At 45.0% G+C, this 24,152-nt stretch overlaps 1 protein-coding gene across 3 annotated transcripts; it reads left to right on the plus strand.

Annotated features, from left to right (window-relative positions):
* Positions 1–1,722: 1,722 nt before the first annotated feature.
* On the plus strand, positions 1,723–22,961 carry WRAP53 (WD repeat containing antisense to TP53). Of its 3 annotated transcripts, XM_030187802.1 has the most exons (12): positions 1,794–1,811; positions 4,699–4,901; positions 7,199–7,663; positions 12,198–12,296; positions 13,161–13,272; positions 13,944–14,032; positions 16,442–16,532; positions 16,879–17,011; positions 17,222–17,430; positions 19,052–19,155; positions 19,331–19,474; positions 21,868–22,961. In XM_030187802.1, the coding sequence occupies exons 3-12, from the start codon at positions 7,338–7,340 to the stop codon at positions 22,142–22,144; spliced, it is 1,584 nt and encodes a 527-aa protein (XP_030043662.1). In that variant the 5' UTR covers positions 1,794–1,811; positions 4,699–4,901; positions 7,199–7,337; the 3' UTR covers positions 22,145–22,961. The 3 variants fall into 3 exon arrangements, with proteins under 3 accessions (XP_030043661.1, XP_030043662.1, XP_030043663.1); XM_030187801.1 differs by lacking the exon at positions 4,699–4,901 and having other exon boundaries at positions 1,723–1,811; XM_030187803.1 differs by lacking the exons at positions 1,794–1,811; positions 4,699–4,901 and adding an exon at positions 1,980–2,047.
* The last annotated feature ends 1,191 nt before the right edge of the window (positions 22,962–24,152 follow it).

The following is a 24,152-nucleotide window of genomic DNA, read 5'->3' on the forward strand; positions in this document are numbered from 1 at the left end:
AAACAAACAAAAAAAAAAACCATTTGTCCTCCACCATTTAAGGCAGTGCCTAACCAACTGAAACAGCTAGACTTGTAACAGATGGACCAATAGTTAAAAAAAATGACAATGTGGATGCAGCAGCGCATAGGTTTGCTTGCTTTGTTTTGAGTGTACTGGATGACGGCTGCGCTGGGAAAGGGAAACTTAGATTGTCCTAATTGGCTTCCTTGCTTATAGTGGACTAGATAGGCTCACTTATTTATTTATTTTTTATTTATTTATTTCATTTGTATCCCACCTTATCCCACCTCTTTGCAGGCTCCACTCCTGTCTATTAAACATCCTTTCAGCAGCTCATAGGTTTGCTTGCTTTGTTTTGAGTGAACGAGGATGACGGCTGCGCTGGGAAGGGGAAACTTAGACTGCCCTAATTGGCTTCCTTGCTTACAGTGGACTAGATAGGCTGAGGCTCACTTATTTATTTTTTATTTATTTATTGCATTTGTATCCCACCTTATCCCACCTCTTTGCAGGCTCCACTCCTGTCCATTAAACCTCCTTGCAGCAGCTCATAGGTTTGCTTGCTTTGTTTTGAGTGCACGGGGATGACGGCTGCGCTGGGAAGGGGAAACTTAGACCGTCCTAATTGGCTTCCTTGCTCACAGTGGACTAGATAGGCTCACTGCCACTCCTGCCTATTAAACCTCCTTGCAGCAGCTCATAGGTTTGCTTGCTTTGTTTTGAGTGCACGGGGATGACGGCTGCGCTGGGAAGGGGAAACTTAGACCGTCCTAATTGGCTTCCTTGCTCACAGTGGACTAGATAGGCTCACTGCCACTCCTGCCTATTAAACCTCCTTGCAGCAGCTCATAGGTTTGCTTGCTTTGTTTTGAGTGCACGGGGATGACGGCTGCGCTGGGAAGGGGAAACTTAGACCGTCCTAATTGGCTTCCTTGCTCACAGTGGACTAGATAGGCTCACTGCCACTCCTGCCTATTAAACCTCCTTGCAGCAGCTCATAGGTTTGCTTGCTTTGTTTTGAGTGCACGGGGATGACGGCTGCGCTGGGAAGGGGAAACTTAGACCGTCCTAATTGGCTTCCTTGCTCACAGTGGACTAGATAGGCTCACTGCCACTCCTGCCTATTAAACCTCCTTGCAGCAGCTCATAGGTTTGCTTGCTTTGTTTTGAGTGCACGGGGATGACGGCTGCGCTGGGAAGGGGAAACTTAGACCGTCCTAATTGGCTTCCTTGCTCACAGTGGACTAGATAGGCTCACTGCCACTCCTGCCTATTAAACCTCCTTGCAGCAGCTCATAGGTTTGCTTGCTTTGTTTTGAGTGCACGGGGATGACGGCTGCGCTGGGAAGGGGAAACTTAGACCGTCCTAATTGGCTTCCTTGCTCACAGTGGACTAGATAGGCTCACTGCCACTCCTGCCTATTAAACCTCCTTGCAGCAGCTCATAGGTTTGCTTGCTTTGTTTTGAGTGAACGGGGATGACGGCTGCTGGGAAGGGGAAACTTAGACTGTCCTAATTGGCTTCCTCGCTTACAGTGGACTAGACCCTGTCTATTAAACCTCCTTGCACTGGAGCCATTAAAGCTAGCTTGAAAGCAACCTTCCAGCTTCTCTTTCCTTAGAAACGTAGCCGCCCCCTCTCTGACGCAACTTCCTGTTTCCGGCAGGGGCGGGACGCGTCAGGCGGAAGAGGTGGCCGCGAGGAGGACTGCCTGTGCGCATGGTGTTAAGGAGATTGGTTATTAACCTTACCTCCTCCTTGTGCGCCGCTGCCGGTGGTGACCTGTATGAGGGAAGAGAAGCTGGAGGTAGTCTTGGGGGAGGAAACGAGGGCATGAGGTGCCCTAGGCAAAGCCTGGGCTTTCCGAATCACATTGACCTGTAGGTGCTTTGGCTTTGGAAACTGACCACCTTTCCTGCTGGGGAAATGCCTCCTGTTTGTGTGGCTGTCAGGATCTGTTGTGGGTTGCTTTGACCACAGCTGCCCTTTGCTGCTCTCCCCCTCCCAGAGAGGCGTGGTAGCCGTGTTAGTCCACTTTTAAAGGTAATCATCAATAGAAATAAAACAAAACATGGAAAAGAATTGCTACTAATGAACAAGCACCAACACCGCAATCCTTATGCCGAATATGATTTCTATATCAGTGGCGTTCCTAGGGGGGCTGACACCCGGGGCGGATCGCAGATTCGCCCCGCCTCCCGGGTGCAGCGCTCCCCCCCCCCCGATGCAGCACGGACCCCCCCCCCCCCCCCCCCCCCGGGTGCACGCCGCGCGTGCCTGTCCTCCGTTGTTCCATGCTTCTCTGCCCCGGAACAGGAAGTAACCTGTTCCGGGGCAGAGAAGAAGCATGGAGCAACGGAGGGCAGGCGCGCGCGGCACCCCCCCGGTGCCGTGCACCCAGGGTGGACCGCCCCCACCCCCCCTAGGAACGCCACTGTTCTATATAAATGATGACCTAACAAATGTTTACACTCAGGAACCTATATGCAATACCATAATGCATTCTTCTTTATCATGTATGTATGTACCTTAATGCAATACCTTTTGTATTTCTATTACCCGGAAATGGCAATCGCCATTACGGCAAATGTAAGCCATATTGAGCCTGCAAATTGGTGGGAAAATGTTGGCTACAAATGCTACAAATAAATAAAAGATGATACCTTTTTAATTGAACATAACTTAATACATTTCTTGATTGGCTTTCGAAGGTTGCCCTATGTCAGATCGGAAATAAGCAAATGCTGGTAGATGACAGTATATATGAGCGAAACATCAAAGCATTTCAGTGACAGTCTAACAGGATGGGGGTGGATAGGTGAGAGGGAGACAGGAGAGCACTACAGTTTACAAGGCAATACAATTTTATTCTTTGTAATGGGCTAGAAAACCCAGAGCTTTGTTAAGTCCTGTCTGGTGGGTGTCAAAATATGATGTCACTGAAATGCTTTGATGTTTCACTTGTATATACTGTCATCTATCAACATTTGCTTATTTCCGATCTGACGAAGAAGGGCAACCTTCGAAAGCTAATCAAGAAATGTATTACGTTATGTCCAATAAAAAAAGGTATCATCTTATTTTCTTTTCCATGTTTTATTTTGTTTGATTTCTATTGATTACCTCCCAGAACTTGAAGCCGTTGCCTTAAGTTGCCGTTGCTTTTAATGCACCCTAGTCATGTTTAATGGTTGGGCCAACCCAGGGTGGGAACAGGGGAGAGATGTTGAGGCACAGGGCAGGAAGGGAGGTAGAGAAGGAAGAAAGAGGGAAAGATCACACCCCTTCATGGTTCAACATCAGGGAAGAGAGTGAGGGGACTGTGTATGGGGAGTAGAAGATGGGACATGGAGATGCTGGGGGATGGTGGGAAAGGGATAGGGATATGTCAGGTTATAGGGATGGGAATGGAACTTGATATACCACCTTTCTGAGTACCTGGGACAGTGGAGGGTTAAGTGACTTGCCAAGAGTCACAAGGAGCTGCAGTGGGAATTGAACCCAGTTCTCCAACTTCTCAGGCCACTGCACTAACCATACTAGGCTACTCATCAAGAGGCAGGAGATTTTGGGCTGCAAGGAGGGAGGGAGGGAGGGGATGTGATATCAATGTTGTGACCATGTGGGAAAGTCCTGGGGGGGAGGTATCGAGATTAGTGAGTACAGAGAATAGAAATGTTGTAGCAGGGAGTAGATGAAAAATAGAAGGGGGTTGAGAGAAGAGAAATGGGAACACTAGGGCATGAGAGAAGGAGATGGGAAGTTGATAGGTACATGAAAAGTAAAGAGAAGGAGATGGAGGACTGGAGGTTGAGATAGTGTGATTTCACTGTACAAAGAGGGAGGAAAGAGCTAAAAGGGAAAGGTCAATATATGTCAGAGACAGATGTAGTGATGAAATGGAGGAAGACAGGAGGAGAAAGCAAAAATTACAAGTGGACAGTAGTCACTGGAAAGAGAGCAGAAGAGAGATAGGAAAACAGAAAAGAGAAACTGTGACCAATAAGATAGAACAGTAAAATGTCCAGACAGCAAAGGTAGGTAGAAAAGTTTTGAATTTATTAAGTGGACTAGGTTAGCATCATGGATGTCTTTTTACTGTGTTCAGTGTAAGAGGAAATGCATTTATTTTTATTTTCCAGTGACGCAGTGTATGCTGAGTTTGACTTCTTGGGGTTCCCAGTTCAATTTTGCTTTCATTTTTCTATTTTGAATATCCCTTGTTTTGCATTTGATCAAGGTCTGTCTGTGACTGAGGTGTGGTGGTCTGTTTTCTTGTAGTTTTTGTATGACGATATGCAGAGTCGTGCTTGTTCTGTTTTACCAGTAGTAGGTGAATGGGTGTTCTAGGGCCCAGGGTAATATTTGTAGCGCTGCCTATTCATAGGTGGGGTTCCTGCTGTTTGAATCATAGGATTAATGCTATGGTTGTTTGACATGTTTACTACATGTATGTTGAGTTAAGATTTTATTTAGGTTTTGTATTATTTTAATAATGTGCCTGGTAGTGGATAGATTTATATTGCTATTGCTCAGATGACACGAGAATCAGAATGCTTTTTTGTAGGATGATTTCCATGGGGAACTGTCCTAATTCTGTTCTGCACCTTGTTGTCGCAAGGGTTGGGGGAGGAACTTGGAATTATGTGGGTGCAGACTATGTTTATATTTAACTCATAACAACTGCTGTACAGTGTCAGACCACAGGTCCGTGAGGGTCATATATACAGCGTGTCACATATGAGTGCATCATCCCATCTGGTGTGTTTTGACTGAAAAAAAGATTGTGAACCACTACCCTTAGAACCTCAGCAGCATTTGGAAAGCAAAACAACATGCAAAACTTTCCAGATTTATACCCGAGATGCACTGCCAGAAAACCTCACTGATTGTGCTGGTGAGTCTCACTCTTTGGGATGGGCCACCCTTGGGGCCTCTGCAGTATTCTAATGGTTAAAGCAGCAGGCTTAGAATCGAGTAAGCCTGGCTCAGATCCCAGTGTAGTTCCTTGTGATGTGGGGCAAGTCAACTTAATCTTCTGTTGCTTCTGGGGACAGGAGAATACCTACTGAATGTAACTCACCTTGTACTACAACTGAAAAAACAAGTGAGCTAAATCCCAAATATCTTCCTTTATATGCTTCAAAGAGCCAGAAGGCATTAGAATCCTGGATGTGCATTGCGTATCTATTGTCCTATAATTTTTAGCTATTGGCTATACAGTTCTACTTCAGGTATGCTGCACTATTTCCCATCCCCCATCTCTCTTTTCCTATCAGCCACATGTAGGAATTTCTGGCTGGTCACCATTGCTAAGGCAACTCAGATACCTGGTATATCCTGTTACTAAAGTAATTTGCTGAGAAGAGGTATGGCAAGGACACCAATTGCAAGCTTCCAGCACCTATGAAAGACCCAATTACAAGTCTCCGGCATATACGCAGCACCTATGATTGGTCCAGGGTAGAGGAGAGGTGGATGCTCACCACAGCCTATAAAACCATGCTGCAGACAAAGAAACTCTGAAAAACTAGGCATGCTTGGAAAGAGAGTTTCAGATCCGTCCAAATGGCCTATTGTTTTTCCTGAAGGGGTTTGCTCTCCCTCCTTCGTAGAAACTAATTCTCTATATCTAAGAATCTTTCTTTCATTTATTCTTTCTTTCTTTCTCTCTGTTCTGTGACCGTTGTATGAGGAACAAACTCATCTTCCTTCTTTTTCTCTTCTTTGTATAATTAGCCTAATTACTTATAATTACCAGAGGTACTGATGTTAGATTTTGTAAGTCTGTTATAACTTTACAACTGATATCTGATGCTGTGCTGGTGGGTGAGACTTTTAATTCTCTCTAATTCCTGTTGAGTTTTTTTTGCCTGTAATAATTTATAACATGTTTAGAGAATAGCAAACCAAATGCGCAGCCTAGTACACTATGAGGGGCATAATCGACCAGAAACGCCTATCTCCATGGGCGTTAATCTCCGAGAACGGGTCCGTGAAGGGGCGGAGTGAACCGTATTTTTTAAAAAAAATAGACGCCCATGCTTTATTCGCCAAGGTGTGAGCTGGGCGTTTTTGCTTTTCACCGATAATGGAAAATGAAATCGCCCAGCTCAAAAACGAATAAATGCAAGGCATTTGTTCGTGGGAGGGGCCAGGATTCATAGTGCACTGGTCCCCCTCACATGCCAGGACACCAACCGGGCACCCTAGGGGGCACTTTTACAAAAACAAAAAAAAAGGTAAAAGAGCTCCCAGGTGCATAGCACCCTTCCCTTGGGTGTTGAGCCCCCCAAATCCCCCTCAAAACCCACTGCCCACAAGTCTACACCAGTACTATAGCCCTAAGCGGTGAAGGGGGGCACCTACATGTGGGTACAGGGGGTTTGGGGGGGGTTGGACGACTAGTAGCATTAAGCAGCACAATTGTAACAGGTAGGGGAGGGATGGGCCTGGGTCCACCTGCCTGACGTCCACTGCACCCCCTAACAACTGTTCCAGGGACCTGCATACTGCTGCTTGGGAGGAGGGTATGACATTTGAGGGTGAAAGTAAAAAGTTGTGAAACATCATTTGTTGTGGTGGGAGGGGGTTAGTGACCACTGGGGGAGTCAGGGGAGGTCATCCCCGACTCCCTCTGGGGGTCATCTGGTCATTTAGGGCACTTTTTGGGGCCTTATTCGTCAAAAAACAGGGTCCAGGAAAAGTGCCCTAAATTCTAGCTACAAACGCATCCATTATCGGCGAAGGGCGCCCATCTCTGTTCGGGTGATAACCACGCCCCAGTTCCGCCTTCACCACGCCTCCGACACTCCCCCGTCAACTTTGTCCGCATCCGCGACGGAGTGCAGTTGAAAGCGTCCAAAGTTCGGCTTTCGATTATGCCGCTTTATTTGTTTTTGTGAGAAGAACGCCCATCTCCCGATTTAGGTCGGAACTTGGGCGTTATTCTCGTTCGATTATAAGCAGGCATGTGCATCAGATTCCTACAATATTGTTTGTTGGATATGTAATATTAATATATGACAATAGATAATGGCCCATTTAGTCTGTTATTCCCCATGCCTTCAGAATCCTTGCTCCCCTCCTCACCCTCCCAAAATCAGATCCCCGGTCTGTATAATCTACCAGTACGTTGCAGATGTGTAACTCCTTTCCATTATGTAGCTAATGGTACTTTGTTTTTTCTGGCAGCAAACCTGAGAATCGGTTGAACTGGAAGCTGGGATGACCAAAGCGTATGGGTCTGCCCTCGGCCTGACCTTCTACCAGGCCATCGTCAGGAAACACTTCAAAAGCTAGTACTTGGGAGTATACGGTTTCTAGGAAAAGGATGGATTCAGAAACTGCTGGGAGTGAGCCACCAGCGCTGGATAACGGCAGCGGCGGAGGTGATGCAAGTATTGATTGCGCTGAGAGATTGCCAGAGGCTGGGCTCTTGGCAAGTGAAGACTGCAACAACAGTGGGGTGATCGATGCCCCGTTGGTGCCTTCTGTTGATGAACAGCCTTTAGACCCTGTAGCCAAAACACTGCTCTCTGCAGAGCCACGTGCCACGGATGGAGCTGGGCAGGAGGCCTTGCCCCAGCAGCCTGTTCAGAGTGAGGCGCTGCCACCATTGGAAGGATCATGTAATGAATCTGCTGAGGACCTTTATTTGTAAGTGTTTTAGGTGGTGGGAGGTGAGAAAAGGCGGTCTGATTCTGTTTGTTATTTATTCACATTTGTATTTCGCTGCTACAAGGCCATCAAGCCCAGCATCCTGTTTCCAACAGTAGCCAATCCAGCTCACAATACCCGGCAAGATCCCCAAAATGTACAAAACATTTTATACTGCTTATCCCAGAAATAGTGGATTTTCCCCAAGTCCATTTAATAACGGTCTATGGACTTTTCCTTTAGGAAGCCGTCCAAATCTTTTTAAAACTCCGCTAAGCTAACCGCCTTTACCGCATTCTACTACTACTACTTATCATTTCTATAGCTAGACGTACGCAGCGTTTAATTACACATTGAGGGAAGAAATATTTTCTCCGATTCATTTTAAATGTACTACATTGTAGCTTCATCGCATGCCCCTTAGTCCTAGTATTTTTGGAAAGCGTGAACGGACGCTTCACATCTACCCGGTCAACTCCACTCATTATTTTATAGACCTCTATCATATCTCCCCTCAGCCGCCTTTTCTCCAAGCTGAAGAGCCCTAGCCGCTTTAGCCGTTCCTCATAGAGAAGTCGTCCCATCCCCTTTATCATTTTCGTCGCCCTTCTCTGCACCTTGTCTAATTCCACTATATCTTTTTTGAGATGCGGCGACCAGAATTGAACACATAGAATCTAGCCCTTAACCCTTTGTTGCCTCAGCATGATGAATTGCTCACTAGAGAGAACAAGTATCCCAGATCTATGTTTACTTAGATACTTTCTGTTCTGCTCTATTTAACAAGCAGATCAGAGCAACTTATGATATTAAAAAGCAGAAATTGGAAAGGAATGCTAAAATGTAGATAGGCTAGGATCCAGACAGAGAAACTAAAACCTAATAAAATAAGGCAAACGAGGAAAATAAAATACAGAGAGAAAGAAAAATCACATCCCGCCTCAAAACTCAACTGAATACCAAATGCTTGTGGAAAATAATAAGTTTTTAATTCACTCTTAAGTAGAGGAGTGTGGTAGCCGTGTTAGTCCACTCTTAAGGTTATCAATAGAAATCAAACAAAATAAAACATGGAAAAGAAAATAAGATGATACCTTTTTTATTGGACATAACTTAATACATTTCTTGATTAGCTTTCGAAGGTTGCCCTTCTTCCTCAGATCAGAAATAAGCAAATGTGCTAGCTGACAGTGTATATAAGTGAAAACATTCAAGCATTACTATGACAGTCTGACAGGGTGGGAGGATGGGGGTGGGTCGGAGGTATGCATGGGGACATCAAAGCATATCATTGATATTCTAACAGGATGGGTGTGGATAATTGAGGGGTGAGGTGATCAACAGAGAAATACAGCTTTATGGTTTATAATGGGCTAGGAACCCCAGATCTTTGTTAAGTCCTTTCTGTTGGGTGTTAAAATATTCAATCATTCTGACTTCAAAGATCTTACGTTCTTGTATGGTTTTAAAGTTACCTTTCAGTATTCTCACTGTGAAATCACTGGTACAGTGTCCTGGTTCTGGAAAGTGCTGTCCCACCGGGGTGGGGGCCCTACTGGCTGTATTGTTCATGTGATGTCTATGTAAATTGAATCTTGTCTTAAGCATCTGGCCTGTTTCTCCAATATAGCATCCTTCGTTACATTTTTTACACTGAATGATATATACCACATTGGAAGATGAGCAGGTGAAAGATCCCTTTATGTTGAATATCTTTCCTTTGTGGGTAACTGTGGGGTCCTGTGAAATATTTTGGCATAGTTTGCAACTGGATAAATTACAAGGAAGTGTGCCCTTCTGTTCCTTTTCAGTCTGTGATGGAAGTTTACTTCTGATTAGCTTGTGTTTTAAGTTGGGTGGTTGTCGGAAGGCCAGTACTGGTGGGGATGGGAATATCTCTTTCAGTAATTCATCCTCCTGGAGTATGGGTTGTAGATCTCTTATGATTTTCCTCAGTTTTTCCAGCTCTGGATTGTATGTCACTACAAGGGGGATTCTGTCTGTGGCTTTTTTCTCCTTGTTCTGTAGCAGATTTCTCTGGGTGTTTTGAGGGAGGAGGCAATATTCTTGGAGATTATTTTGGGGTTGTAGCCCTTCTGTTTGATGGATGTAGTCAGGCTTTTAAGGTGTATGTCTCTGTCCCCTGGGTCAGAGCAGATACGGTGGTATCTTGTGGCTTGGCTGTATACAGTGATGGCTGTATACAAACATCTATATACAAGAAACCCACAGACAGATGCAGCTACCTCCACAACTCCAGCTTCCATCCTTCACATACAAAAAGATCCATCATTTACAGCCAAGCCACAAGATTTAATTGGTCAGGAGCCCGTTCTGGCCGGTTCAATTTGCTTTGAATATCAACCCCGAGAAGTTTTTTTGTGCGGAATTCAAATTCACGAGAGCGAAAAAGACAGAAGAGTGTTCCAAAGGTACAGGGCAGTACAAAAGAAGGTACTTTGGCGAGTATAATGGAAATGGGACTTTATACCGCCTTTCTGAGGTTTTTGCAACCACACTCAAAGCGGTTTACATATATTCAGGTACTTATTTTGTACCAGGGGCAGTGTGGAGGGTTAAGTTCCCCAGGATCAAAGTCCACTGCACTAACCACTAGGCTACTCCTCCGCTCAGCTAATCAAAGCCCACCTCTCAAAATCGAGGGAACAGAGAGGCGAGAATCCTGTATAGAGCACAGAGAACAAACCAGGAGTATGCGAAGTGATAAGTGAAGATAAGTCTGAAGGGGAACCAGTATCCAATGCTTAAATTGTATTATGAAACCGATAGGAAGCCAGTGATGGGCAAATTGTTTTGCACGCGGAAGCGGAGGACTGAAGCCTCCACTACGTATACAAGTCAGCACAGAAGGAGTAGTGTGGCCAGCAGGGCTGTTCCAAAAGACAACAGGAGGACGAAAAGTAAGATGAAAAATGCTTTATTCTTGAAAGTTCAAAGTACCCAACACAGCACCGTGTTTCGGCTAAGTGCCTGCCTCAGGGGTCTACAATAAGTTCATACAGCACTATAAATAATGTATACATAAAACATATATTAAAAATGGGGGATAAAATACCAAAATACATAGATAAGAATTATACATAAATCAACTTATGATAAATCACATTAAAAGAGAAATTATAAATGAATAAAATGCTTACAATAGGTAGATACATGAAAATGCAAAGTAAACAGAACAAACGCGCATACTACAGATATAATGTATGTTTAATGGAAACACATGTGATAGACTAGGACGGAACATCAATCATATAAAGTAGATACTTCAAATGAAAAATGCACATATCATTGAAAAGAACCGTGAAGCATTATTGTAAAGGAATGCACCTCAATATAGGTTGTCTTGCATGGCGGATGATCTTTATATAGCTGTATTCAGAACGGTTTGAAGGTTCTTAAGCAACTAGAGATTTGTGGCAGAGTACACCACGTTGCAATAATCTAGTTTTGAGGTAATGAAAGCGTAAAGTCGAGGCGGCTGAGACGGGACGTCCAGACAGAATCGTACCAAGCGGTCTTCACCAGTGTGCTAACTTGGTGATCAAAAGAAAGTTGTTGATTGAGAATAATCCATAAATAACTGAAGGGATCAACGAGAATAATCGAAGAACCAACAAAGGACAGGGGCAAGCGATGATCGCAGAAAGTGGCCAGTCAACCAACGCGCGGTTTACAGATAAAATTAAAAATAAATTACAGTAATGTGGGTCTAGATTACAAATCTGCCCTCTAAAGGAAACAATCAGAACAAATAATAAGGCTAAAATAAGATTTAATCAATATTTATAATTACGTAAAATAAAATTAAGACACAATAGGATTGGAGGAGGTGCAAATAGAAGACAGAGCTTTATTCTATAAAGGTTATGCTCCTGAATTACGAGCGTAATCTGTTTTGAAGCTTAGAGTATGCTCATAAATTTAGGAGCATAACCTTTATAAAATAAGGGCCAGAACGTGCAATGGTATTACATAGGGCTGAACTGAATATTTGACCTCCTAGTGCTCCAAATGCATTATTCATATTCGGCCCCCACTTTACTGCTAAGGAGTTTGCAAACTGGCAGCCTTTTAAGGGACATAAAAGGATTGACGAGGAAAAGTCTTCTTAAATAAATTTGGAACATTGCCTGGAATTTTAATATTGCGGATTCATGTCTTAAATGCATTCCAGAGAGATGGAGCTACCACTGAAAAACAGGATGAACGGGCCCAGTGTGATTTAATTTGTAAGAGAGTGGGAACAGTGAGTAGATTTTGTCCTGGAGCATAAGGAGTAAGGGAGCTATGAAGAAATAAAAGTAGACCTGCAGAAAATATATGGAAAGTTAGAAAAAAAATTTTGGATGTAATTCAGGAAGAAACAGGAAGCCAGTGTTCAGCGATCAGCAAAGGAGAGACGCTATCATATTTTCTTGCACCATAAACGAGGTTAATTCTGAATCGGGATTAATTGAGTCTGTAAAGCAGGGCTCTTCCGGCTTATATTTCCCTTTTCTCCTCTCCATCACAGCTCCCCTGGGTATGATATCACTCATGCTCCCCGAATGCTGACAGGATCCTGGACAGAGTACTCTGGCATGCTTGAGAACTTCTTAAGAGGCTGCAAGTGGTAAGTTGCCTCTTCCACCCACATTTGAGGGTTCTCGTTTTGCTACTCTGGAGCTTTTTCCCCAGCTGTGCATTAGACACTATAAGGACAATTCATAAGTACATAAGTAATGCCATACTGGGAAAAGACCAAAGGTCTATCGAACCCAGCATCCTGTCCCCGGCAGCGGCCAATCCAGGTCAAGGGCACCTGGCAAGCTACCGAAACGTACAAACATTTTATACATGTTATTCCTGAAATTGTGGATTTTTCCCCAAGTCCATTTAGTAGCGGTCTATGGACTTGTCCTTTAGGAAACCGCCCAACCCCTGTTTAAACTCTGCCAAGCTAATCGCCTTCACTACATTCTCCAGCAACGAATTCCAGAGTTTAATTACGCGTTGGGTGAAGAAAAACTTTCTCCTATTTGTTTTAAATTTACTACACTGTAGTTTCATCACATGCCTCCTAGTCCTAGTAACAAGTCCCTTTGCTTGCATGCCAGCTGTGAGCCTAAAAGTCCAGAGTACCGACATTTAAACTCTTAATTGTACATTTACAAAAATGTCATTTGGGCGTTTAACTGGAATGCTATCAATAGACGCTCAAGTGGCATAGTGCATATTTCTAAGGGGGGCATTCACATGGGTGGTTTATAGGTGGAGCACCCAATTTATGCCACATTAAATGGGGTCGGCTAAATGTATACTGTAATTCTATATGGACACTTGGATACTGTGGTGTCCATACAGAGGAGGGTGTTGCTCCGTGCTACTGGGGTACATAATGGAGGTGCCCCGGTTGAAAAATTGCCCCCTACTTATGAGCTGTCTGCTTGCTCATGGGCTGGGGTGAGTGACCTCTGGCTGTGGTCTCTGCCCACAGGGCTCCTGACGGAACTTGCCTGCTGACCAACAGCGCTGACAACATCCTGCGAATTTATAACCTTCCCCCTGAGCTCTACAGTGGCCACTGGGGGGACAGTCTGGTGGAAATGGTGAGAAATGGTGCCTGCAGAAGGCAGAAACGGTGGCTTGGATGCCTTCCCCAAGAAGGATCGTGCGCATTTTAGTGATAAACGATAATGATTCATGTTCCCTGACCCTGTACCAGGCGCAGCTTAGATTGTAGATGTGAGCACAGGGAAGACAGAATGCATGCAGTAAGTTCAAAGGAGGTGTTGGGAAGGGGGATGAGTCTGCATTTCCAGGGCTCTGGCAGTGGTCCCGGAAGGGAAACGCCATGTCTTAACGTGCCAAAACTTGGTCTTTCAAGTGAGAAACGTGGTAGGAATTATTGACCAGTATTTAACCGACTGCCTCTGTCTTTATTTCACTATCTCTGTTTCTCTGAATATTGTTCAAATTATGTTTGATTTTATTCTGCTTATGTGTAGTGTGGGATTTGAAACGCGTTTCTCTTGATTCTGTTTTTTGTGCCTTAAATTGTTGCGTGTTTTATGTCATTTCCTTGTGGTTTGTAGTTTAAATTCTGCTTTCAGTTTGCCCAAGCGATAGCACCTCTTTTGTTTTTTTTTACAGGCTCTGTGTTGTACACACACGAGTTTGGAAATGGAGAAAGGGAAATATACCGTGCTTTTCAACTTGCTGTGTCTTGATATAACCCCTGCCCACCCATTTCTCTCTTTCTGTCTTGCTCTCTCTTCAGAGCCCCGTTCTGCGGATGGCAGAAGGAGACACTGTGTATGATTTCTGTTGGTACACGCAGATGGCCTCCACAGACCCAGAAACGTGCTTGTAAGTCAGACTTCAGCTCCAGTCCTTTCCACCCACGCCTAACTGCCAGTGAGGTCCGGGGCAGTCCTTCTCCCACTGGCTGGAGGCTTGAGTAGTGACTGTTAAATCATTTATTATGAATTTTTTTTTTGTACCCTGCGCTTTCCCACTCATGGCAGGCTCAATGCGGCTATTTATTTATTGATTGGGATTTATTAACCACCTTTATGAAAAGATTCACTCAAGGCATAACGATAGGAAAATGACCAAATATAAACATAAAATACAGTGTCGAGCAGGGATACAGGAATTTTCCCTGTTCCATACCCAGGGCTGAAGCCAGATTGATATGGGTCTAGCCCAGGGGTAGGCAACTCCGGTCCTCGAGAGCCGCAGGTCAGGTTTTCAGGATATCCACAATGAATATGCATGAACTTGATTTGCATACACTTCCTCCATGGTATGCAAATCTATCTCCTGCATAGTCATTGTGGATATCCTGAAAACCTGACCTGCCTGCGGCTCTCGAGGACCGGAGTTGCCTACCCCTGGTCTAGCCAGTTTCTTCCCTTTAGCCAGTCGTTCAGTTGAATGCAAACTGCGTGTTTTGTAAGTTTTTTCCCAGGAAAGGAATGTCAGATACCGCACGGTGCTTTTCCAGCTTGTCCTGTCAAAGGAGCTATCTTTCAGTAGATGGCGCAGCACAGCCATTTTTTTTTTTCCATATCATTTTATTGATAACACTGAACATATCATATCAAATAATGCGAACAATACATATAAAAATGTCATCAAGTTTATACATTTTCTCCCTCCTCCCCCCCCCCCCTCCCCATTCCCACCCTCATTCCGCTACAAGTTCTATTAACAATTCAATATCCTGCTTCTCACAACGGGTGTCAGGGTATCCCAGAACGGGAGCCAGGTTTTACAGAACTGGTCTCCCTTCTTTGAAGCTAAGTCTCCCACTTTTTTTTTTTCCAGCATACAGCATTGCATCATAGCACCACGCCATTGCGGTGTTTCGGGTGGGTCTGGTTGTAACCATAGTTGTAATATGGTGCGTTTGCCCATCAAGATTACTCTTTTCAAGAATTCTTTAAGTCTCTCTGGTGACTTGCCGCAAATTTTATAGACATCAAATAATTGTCCCGGTGTTGGCTGCCAATGTATGTTCCACATTTGCGATACTTGATGTCCAAGTTTTATCCAGAAGGGCTTTACCCTTGGGCAGTACCAGAACATATGTCCCAAAGATGCCCCCACTGTTCCACATTTTGGGCAGTCATCTGTTGCTCTCAAAGTCGCCTTGTAGGCCCTGTGTGGTGATATATACAATCTCATGAGGAATTTGTAATGCATTTCCTGCCAGGTTACGTTCTCCGTCACACTGTATACACCCTTTAAGCTCAGTTTTATCTGTTCTGGATCCGGTTTCCATCGGAGCTCCTGATGCCATTGTTGTGACACCTGCGCGTAGTCAAGTGTTTCCTGTAACTCTCTTAAATGGTGGTGAAAGTATTTGAGTGGCACTTTTAATTGTGCTTCTAGGCCCAGCATCTCACTCATTGATTCCCATGTTTGTTGGGTAAGAGCCATAGCCGGCAACGTTCGTATATAATGTTTAAGTTGCAAATATTGAAAATAGTCTTTTTGTTTAAGTCCAAATTCTGTACACAGGGCCTGAAATGTTTTAATAACCCCTGTCTCCGACACTACTTGGAATAGATATTTAATACCACACATCTCCCATTTCCTAAACAATGCAGAGTTTCCTCCCTCCGGGAATGCTGAGTTACCTTTAATGGGTAGTAATGGGGACACCATACTATTCCATTTGTTTCTTTTACTCAACCATTTCCATGTTTTCCGCAAGGGGTTCAATAGAAATCTATATGGGCCCAGGTTTGGGAGTTCCCCTGGAGGGGCATGTAGCCAATAAGCAAATCCCATTGGGGCCATCAGCAAGGTTTCCACTTTCGTACAGGAGAAAAACTCTCTGGAACGAAACCAATCTGATAAATGTCTCAGGTTACAAGCAATTGAAATAAGTTTTAAATTAAGCAGCCCTAGCCCTCCTTTTAGGCAAGGTCTCATAAGTTTATGTAACCCAATACGTGCGCGTTTCCCTTGCCACAGAAATGTTGTAAGGGTTTTTTTAAGCCACCTCTCCTCTTTATATCCCAATATAGCAGGGATCATCTGGAAAGTATATGTCCATTTGGGAAAAACAAACATGTTAGCACAGCCATTTTTAATGCACACCTTTGATCTGTCTGTCTGCAGTACAGGCATCTGCTGGTACACATTGGCTTAGGAACCGCAGGGCAGGTGGGATCTTTCAAAGCTGGGAAGTTAAGAGAGGTTACTGGTGCCTGTCTTTCCTGCTCTCGAGGAAGTTTAACCAGCACCTTGTTTCTGTATTTGCAGCATTGCTAGTAGCAGCAGGGACAATCCGATTCACATCTGGGACGCTTTCTCGGGGGACCTGCAAGCCACTTTCCGGCCATACAACCATCTGGTAAGGGGACTTTTCCCTTTTGGTGACTTTATCACCCCGTCCAATGCCAGGTCTGTCTCTAATTTATTATCACGTAGGTATTTCTGAGACCTGCTGGATTTCCAATCCCGGTAGCTCTTCAAATGCAAAAGAGAGAGCTGTTGCACTAGGAAGACCCCCCCCCCCCCCCCAGCCTCGAATGCCCTCATGCTTTTCTGCGTCACTGCACACTGTTTGAAGTTAAGCAGTGAGGCTGAAAGTGGTGGTGGTGTCTTAGCTCACACAGTGCGAGAGGTGGCAGCGGCAGAATTATAACCCGCATCTGTCAGTGTTAACGATTTTCTGTTTTCATTTTCTGCCTTTACAGGATGAGCTGACAGCTCCCCACTCTCTTTGTTTCACCCCTGATGGGTCCCAGCTTTTCTGTGGCTTTGACAAAATGGTGCGGGTGTTCAACACCTGCCGGCCAGGTCGGGAGTGTGAGCAGAGGCCAACTGTGAGTAAGTAGCCTGGGCTTGAGCAGCGTTACCTGGTTAAATTTAGTTGTGGGTTGATTGGTGTGGGGACCAGGAGAATGTGGAAGCGAGAGCTTGATAATTGTCATAGTCGATGTGACAAATTTGGTTAGTTGGTGAGCCTGCGGGACTCGCATCGGCTGCTGCTTCCGCCCTGCCTCGTGACAGCTCCTCCCCACCCCCCTTCTCTTTCAGTGAAGAAGCAGGGGCAGAACGGGATCATCTCCTGTATCGCCTTCAACCCGTCTCTGGATGTTTACGCCTGTGGGTCCTATTCCAAGACAGTGGGGTTGTACTCGCAAGACGACGGAGCTGTTCTGTCTGTGCTGCAGGGGCATCAGGGGGGTGTCACCCACTTGCTCTTCTCCCCAGATGGGAACTGCCTCTTCACTGGAGGGCGCAAGGTAACGCACCGTGGTTTATTTCGCTACCTGTAGCAGTCAGAGCCACCTGGTTGCTGATTACAGGTTGACCTTGGCTCTTGTATTGTTTCTAACTAATATTGGACAATAAGTATGTTTTCAATGAAATGATTTGACTTTACACCATATTGGCCTTGAAGAAGCCAACCAGATGACCAATGTGGAATAATGAATTAGACAAGTAATATCTGGTTAATACCACATTTTTTTTTCTGTTTACTGTTTAATTGATCTCCTTATCTTGTTTCACTCTCCCTATTTAGTGGTCTAAGCAAGAGAATACAAGTACCTGACTGAAAGAATTCCTATATATTATTTTCTCTGTATTTCCGGCAAGTTGTTTTATCGCTTGTAAAAATTTAAATGGTTATAAATATAATTTAAAAAAAAAGAAAACATACACACAAAATAGGGATTTCGTTAAAGGAAAAATGGCTGTCTTGTGACTGAAATACGCAAATTTAATCTGGTACCTCGGGCCAAAATGTATGCAAATATGATCTCATACAAATTCACTGTGGCTGTCGTGAAAACCAGACTTTTGAGATGGCAAAAATCACTGCCTTGTACTCGTCCCTTTACAGATTTCCTAGGGCTGGAAATACTTTGTTTTCCTTGTTTAAAAAATAAAATGCTTCTGCGATCGCCTCTCCGGTACTATGTAAGCCACATTGAGCCTGCAAATAGGTGGGAAAATGTGGGATACAATTGTAACAAATAAATAAAATTATTTTTACTAGATTCTTAATATACTGCCTTTCTGTGCTGCAACCAAAGCAGTTTATATATTACATATAGGTTCGTCATTCCAAAAGCGAGTTAGTCTGGGCTCATGTTCTTGAGATGCGTTTTGAGTGGAGGAGTAGCCTAGTTGTTAGTGCAGCGGACTTTGATCCTGGGGAACTGAGTTCGATTCCCACTGCAGCTCCTTGTGACTCTGGGCAAGTCACTTAACCCTCCATTGCCCCAGGTACAAAATAAGTACCTGAATATATGTAAACCTCAGAAAGGCAGTATATCAAGTCCCATTTCCCTTTCCCCCTTTCCCTTATGACATCACAATATCAGAAGTGAGCCAAGTATTGGGCAATCAAGCCATTGTGACATCACTGATGAGGTTGGCTCAGGCATTGGTGGAATGAGGCATTATGACATCACAATATTAGCTCCAGTGGAGGAGTAGCCTAGTGGTTATTGCAGTGGATCCTGGGGAACTGAGTTCAATTCCCACTGCAGCTCCTTGTGACTGGGCAAGTCACTTAACCCTCCATTGCCCCTGGTACAAAATAAGTACCTGAATATATGTAAACCACTTTGAATGTAGTTGCAAAAGTACCACAGAAAAGCAGTATATCAAGTCCCATTTCCCTTCCCTTCCCTTGTCATGTACTGTCAGCTGCTTATATAGCTTTGATGTTATCCTTGGGAGCTCCTTGGTGAGCCCAGAGTAAAGGGTCTTTAGGGTAAAGTTACAGCTGGGGAGGCGGAGAGTTAAAGGGAGTCCAGAAAAGCTCTGTTTAACAGCAGAATGGAAGCGTGCAGACCTTTTGGGATATTGGGAGACTGTGAATGACTGCTGTACCTTTTTTGTTTATGTGCAAAGGACCCTGAGATTCTGTGCTGGGATCTGAGACAGCCAGGGAAAGTACTTTTCTCCATGCTGAGGACCGTTACTACGAACCAGAGGATGTACTTTGATGTAGAACCGTGAGTAGTCAAGCATCTGTATGCATAAGGTTAACCATGTTTCTGACTTTTAAGATGTATGGGTGTAATTGGCTCCGTGACAGTCTCTTTCACTCCCTGCTGACTTCATTCTTTCGGTTTGTTTCTCTTGCAATGTTTCTGCATTTTCACACACCCCCTTTCACATTCTCTGCAGGTATGGCAGGTATCTGGTGAGCGGTAACACGGAGGGGCTGGTTTCCGTCTGGGACACTTCCTTAGCCCCCTCAGACGGTGTAGAGCCAATCCTGGAGCCAGTGCTTAAGTTTAAGGCTCAGCAGGACTGTATCAACGGAATCAGGTGATTAAATAGGGGAGCAGTAGGACAAAGTGGCTGATCTGTCCGTCACCCCGTGGGGGAGGCCTGCTGTCGGTTTTGATGCCTTTGAGGTTGATGCAGGCTTAACTGTGTGGTTACTGTGGTTGTATGCGCTGTGCAGGGGCGTAGCTATGTGGGGCCACGGGGGCATGGGCCTCCACAGATTACGCCCTGGCCCCCTCTACATTTGACCCCACTGCCGCTGTCCCCCGCCCCCATCAGGTACCTTGTTTGCTGGTGCTGGTCGACTCCAGCGTCTTCATTGTGGGATCATCTGTTTCTGATGCCTTACGTCCTGCACCGTGTACGTAGCCCTGTGCAAGACGTAAGGCGTCAGAAACAGATGATCCCACAATGAAGGAGTCGACTGGCGCTGAAGAAGACTCTTCGGCTGGCGGGGATTGGGGACCCCCACCAGCAAACAAGGTACCTGATTGGGGGGGGGGGGTTGGGTTTGGGGGGGGGGGTTGGCGGCTAAACAGTGTCCCCAACCTCGGGCTCTAGCCCCCCCCCCCCCCCCCCCCCCCCCCCCAGCCGAGCTCTGGCTATGCCCCTGGTGCTGAGCAATGCAGAGAGATTGAATACAGATGTTAACTCGGGCAGAATACGTGGCTGCACATTCATTGAAATGAATGCTAATGAGGCCATTGAGTAACAGAAAGGTAAAACAGGAATTTTTGAATTTTTTCACCTGGTCTGAGGCAGCGTACAAGGGTTCACGGAGAGGATTTCATGCCAGACTTTTGAGCTTTAAACTGTCCATTTCGTCTTGTTTTGCAAGCAGAAGGAAACCCCTGCAAGTTTCAAAGGCAGATGGGAAGTAACAAGACAAGTGTGCATATCTGAATAAAACCGAAAGTAAAAGCATCAGTTCTGCGCCTAAATATGAGCCTCGCAGAAATGTTATGTGCGTGAACTTTTTGCGAGGCTCATATTTACTACTACTTATCATTTCTATAGTGCTACTAGACGTACACAGCGCTGTACACTTGAACATGAAGAGACAGTCTCTGCTCGACAGAGCTTACAATCTAATTAGGACAGACAAACAGGACAAATAAGGGATAAGGACAAAGAGTAGCAAGATTCTGTGCGGAATCCCAAAGAGTAGCAAGATTCCGGAATCCCAAAGACTACTACTACTACTTATCATTTCTATAGTGCTACTAGACGTACGCAGCACTGTACACTTGAACATGAAGAGACAGTCCCTGCTCGACAGAGCTTACAATCTAATTAGGACAGACAAACAGGACAAATAAGGGATAAGGACAAAGAGTAGCAAGATTCTGTGCGGAATCCCAAAGAGTAGCAAGATTCTATGTGGAATCCCAAAGAGTAGCAAGATTCCAGAATCCCAAAGACTACTACTACTTATTTCTATAGCGCTACTAGACGTACGCAGCGCTGTACACTTGAACATGAAGAGGCAGTCTCTGCTCGACAGAGCTTACAATCTAATTAGTCTAGAAAACAAGAGCTAAGGGAATATTAAAGTGAGGATGATAAAATAAGGGTTCTGAACAAGTGAACAAGGGTTAGGAGTTAAAAGCAGCATCGAAAAGGTGGGCTTTTAGCTTAGATTTGAAGACGGCCAGAGATGGAGCTTGACGTACCGGCTCAGGAAGTCTATTCCAGGCATCTGGTGCAGCAAGATAAAAGGAACGGAGTCTGGAGTTAGCGGTGGAGGAGAAGGGTGCAGATAAGAGAGACTTACCCAGTGAACAGAGTTCCCGGGGAGGAATGCTGGGAGAGATGAGAATAGATCAATTAGAAAACCAATTAAACCATGTATTTGTTCAGACCGTAATCGGCTAACGCCGTTAATGGTTATATGTAAGCCACATTGAGCCTGCAAAAGGTGGGAAAATGTGGGATACAAATGTAACAAATAATAATAATGACAAGAACAGGCAACGATGTGTGCGTCACTTCCGTTTTCCTTTGGATCTGTGCACAAAGAAGCCACGCGTACTGCAAAACCTTTGTGCGGATGCCATCAGGCCCGTTCCCCCCCCCCCCCCCCACACCCCAACACACACAATTAAGTACAAGTTTTCTTCAAATAAAATTTACATACCATTAGCTTTCCCCAGGGCATGTTATTACTCTCGTAGTAAAAACCACGCGTTCAGACATGCGCATGTGGCTCCATTCAGCATTGGCCCCTTTCTCAACTGTTTTGGTTGGCTGGTCCAGAGAACCAATATATCAGATTCCATAAACAAATGAGTCCTATTTCTCGCCACCCGAGAAAAACCTCATTCCTCCGTTTCTGCACCCCCAACACTGAGCGATGGGGGGCGCACGCTGTGAGTTCTTCTGTGATTCTCGAGTTCTGAATTTAATCCTGTTCTTTTCTCCTGCCTTTCTAGCCTGCATCCCACCCTGCCTCTGCTGGCCACTGCCTCTGGCCAGCGCATAGTGCCCGAGCCCCTCGAAAGCTCAGAAGAGGACGATGCAGATGGCGTCCTCATGACTTCCCGGCACATCCGGAGCGAGAACTCCCTGTGGCTCTGGTGGTGTGGCGCCTCGGAGGGACCTCCGTGCGTCCCCGTGGAGGTCGCAGATGATTCAGAGACTACCATGGAGATAGAGACTCTGGCGACCCCCTGGGACTGTGTAAAAGACATATCATGCCCAGGAAAGTGATACCGCCCAAGCAAATACGGAGTTCTTTGCTTGTTTTATGGCCAGAATAATAAATGTTCCTGATCGCCTACGTTTGCTTTTACGAGCAGAGAAATCGCCCAGGAGGATAGAGAAACCTTTTGCCCAGTCCGTTCTGCCACACTCTCGGCTTTTGACCTTTCAAGGGGTGTTTGCAACCCAGAATAAAGGAAATCTGCATGTTTGTTCTTCTGTACTTGGCAGCTACTGCTCTTTGCTTATCTCTTTTTTTTTCAGTTTTGGTTTTAATTGTGCTTTTTTTTTTTCTTTTGCGAGAGGCATCAAAGGGGGGTTGGGATGTTTCATTTTGGTTCTTCTACCACTCGGCTGCTTTGAGAGATGGGGTCCCTTCCGTTACTGGCTTCTTCCCCTCTTTCACCTTTAATTTTTTGCCTGGGCACAGAGCAAGCGGTGGTAGTGATCCTGGTGGGGGGAGGATCAGTTTTACCTGCCAGCCACAGTCAGCATCTTGAGCTGTGATGGAGTCAGTTAAACCATCCCACCCCACTGCAGTAAAGGAACTTTGCACTGGGAAGGCGGCTCTTCTTTTCACTCTCCTTTGCATTCAAGCAGTTGCAGCAAAGCTGCAAGGGACACGTGAGAAATGGGACACCTCGCTGCTGCTTTCCAGCTGGTAAGGCAGTACTGAATCATCTGTGCCGAGGGCAGGCATCAGCTGCCCTAGTAACCTTTGGAGATTCATTCAGAATATAAAAAAAGTATGTATATTTTTATAGGATGTGTTACCCTGTATGTTTTTTCTATTTTTTTTCTTAAAGAAATCAGTGAAGTGGAAAATCTTGAATAAAAACTTGTATTTATTAATATTTATTTGTTCAGTGTTGGCCCTGGTAGTTTGGGATTTTGATTTATATTTTGATTGTAGCAATTAGGATTAAAAAAATAAAAACAACTCAGATCTTTAGCTTAGCACTTAAAAGAAATCCATCATTCGAGACCTTTTATAAGAACATCTTTTCTCAGTTATTGTCATGATGGCGATGGTTCTGGAGGATTAGAGGCAGCTGGATACGGTTTCTCTTCATAAAAGTGAAAGTGAGGAGGGTGGGAGGCTGCTTAGTTTGATCTTAATTGAGTAAATCAGTGGATTCAATTCCAGAGTTTCTGGAATCCTTTGGATTATAGGAGCCAAGACAGTAAAGAGTTAAAAAAAAAATAATGCAGGGTCAATGAATTCAGGCTGCAGAAATCCAAGGGAATGATTAACGGTGGCTCTGGCCCGTGGCAAGCTGTATCACCCTGAATGATATCACTCACAAGGGTGGTATAAATATGTATAATTAAATAAATCTTGTGCAGCAGTCTTTGGGTTCCCAGTGGCACTTGACTGCTCCGTCTTTCTCCTGCACATACGCAAACAAACCTATGCAGGACTGTGTAAGGACAGATACAGACCTCCAACAGGCGCTATCACTCAGCAGAACGTCATTATATTACCAGTAACTCGCGCTATTTTAGCACAGGCCCCATTTTATGTAATGAGACCTAATTACTATAACTGAGGTTAACAGTAAAATAACATGTCAGTAGCCCATGTTGATAATTTCCCTCCTTAGTTAAAGAAAAGAGAAAATGTCTCTAGAATTAGAAATCACTGCTATCCTATATAATAATTCTCACCTCCAACGTTCTGTCTTGCTGCCTGGGACTGTGGCTCCTTGCGAGTTGGTCTGCTAGGCTCCGTAGATCAGGCTGACATCACCGTAGCCATTATGATGTCAACTTCAGAACCCGGGCGAAAAAAAAACATGCCTCACAACTGATCCATGTCCAGAGGAGGATCGCTGGACATGGGTTGCTGGAGGGGCAGGGGAGAGAGGAGGGTCGCTGGACATGGGTGGCTGCAGGGGGTCATTGGACATGGGTGGCAGGAAGGGGGGGCAGGGGAGAGAGGAGGTTCACTGGACATGGGTGGCTGCAGGGGGAGAGGAGGGTCGCTGGACATGGGTGGTTGGAGGGGCAGGGGAGA

This window comes from Microcaecilia unicolor, chromosome 14, assembly GCF_901765095.1.
Source record: "Microcaecilia unicolor chromosome 14, aMicUni1.1, whole genome shotgun sequence".
Taxonomy (NCBI): Eukaryota; Metazoa; Chordata; class Amphibia; order Gymnophiona; family Siphonopidae; genus Microcaecilia; species Microcaecilia unicolor.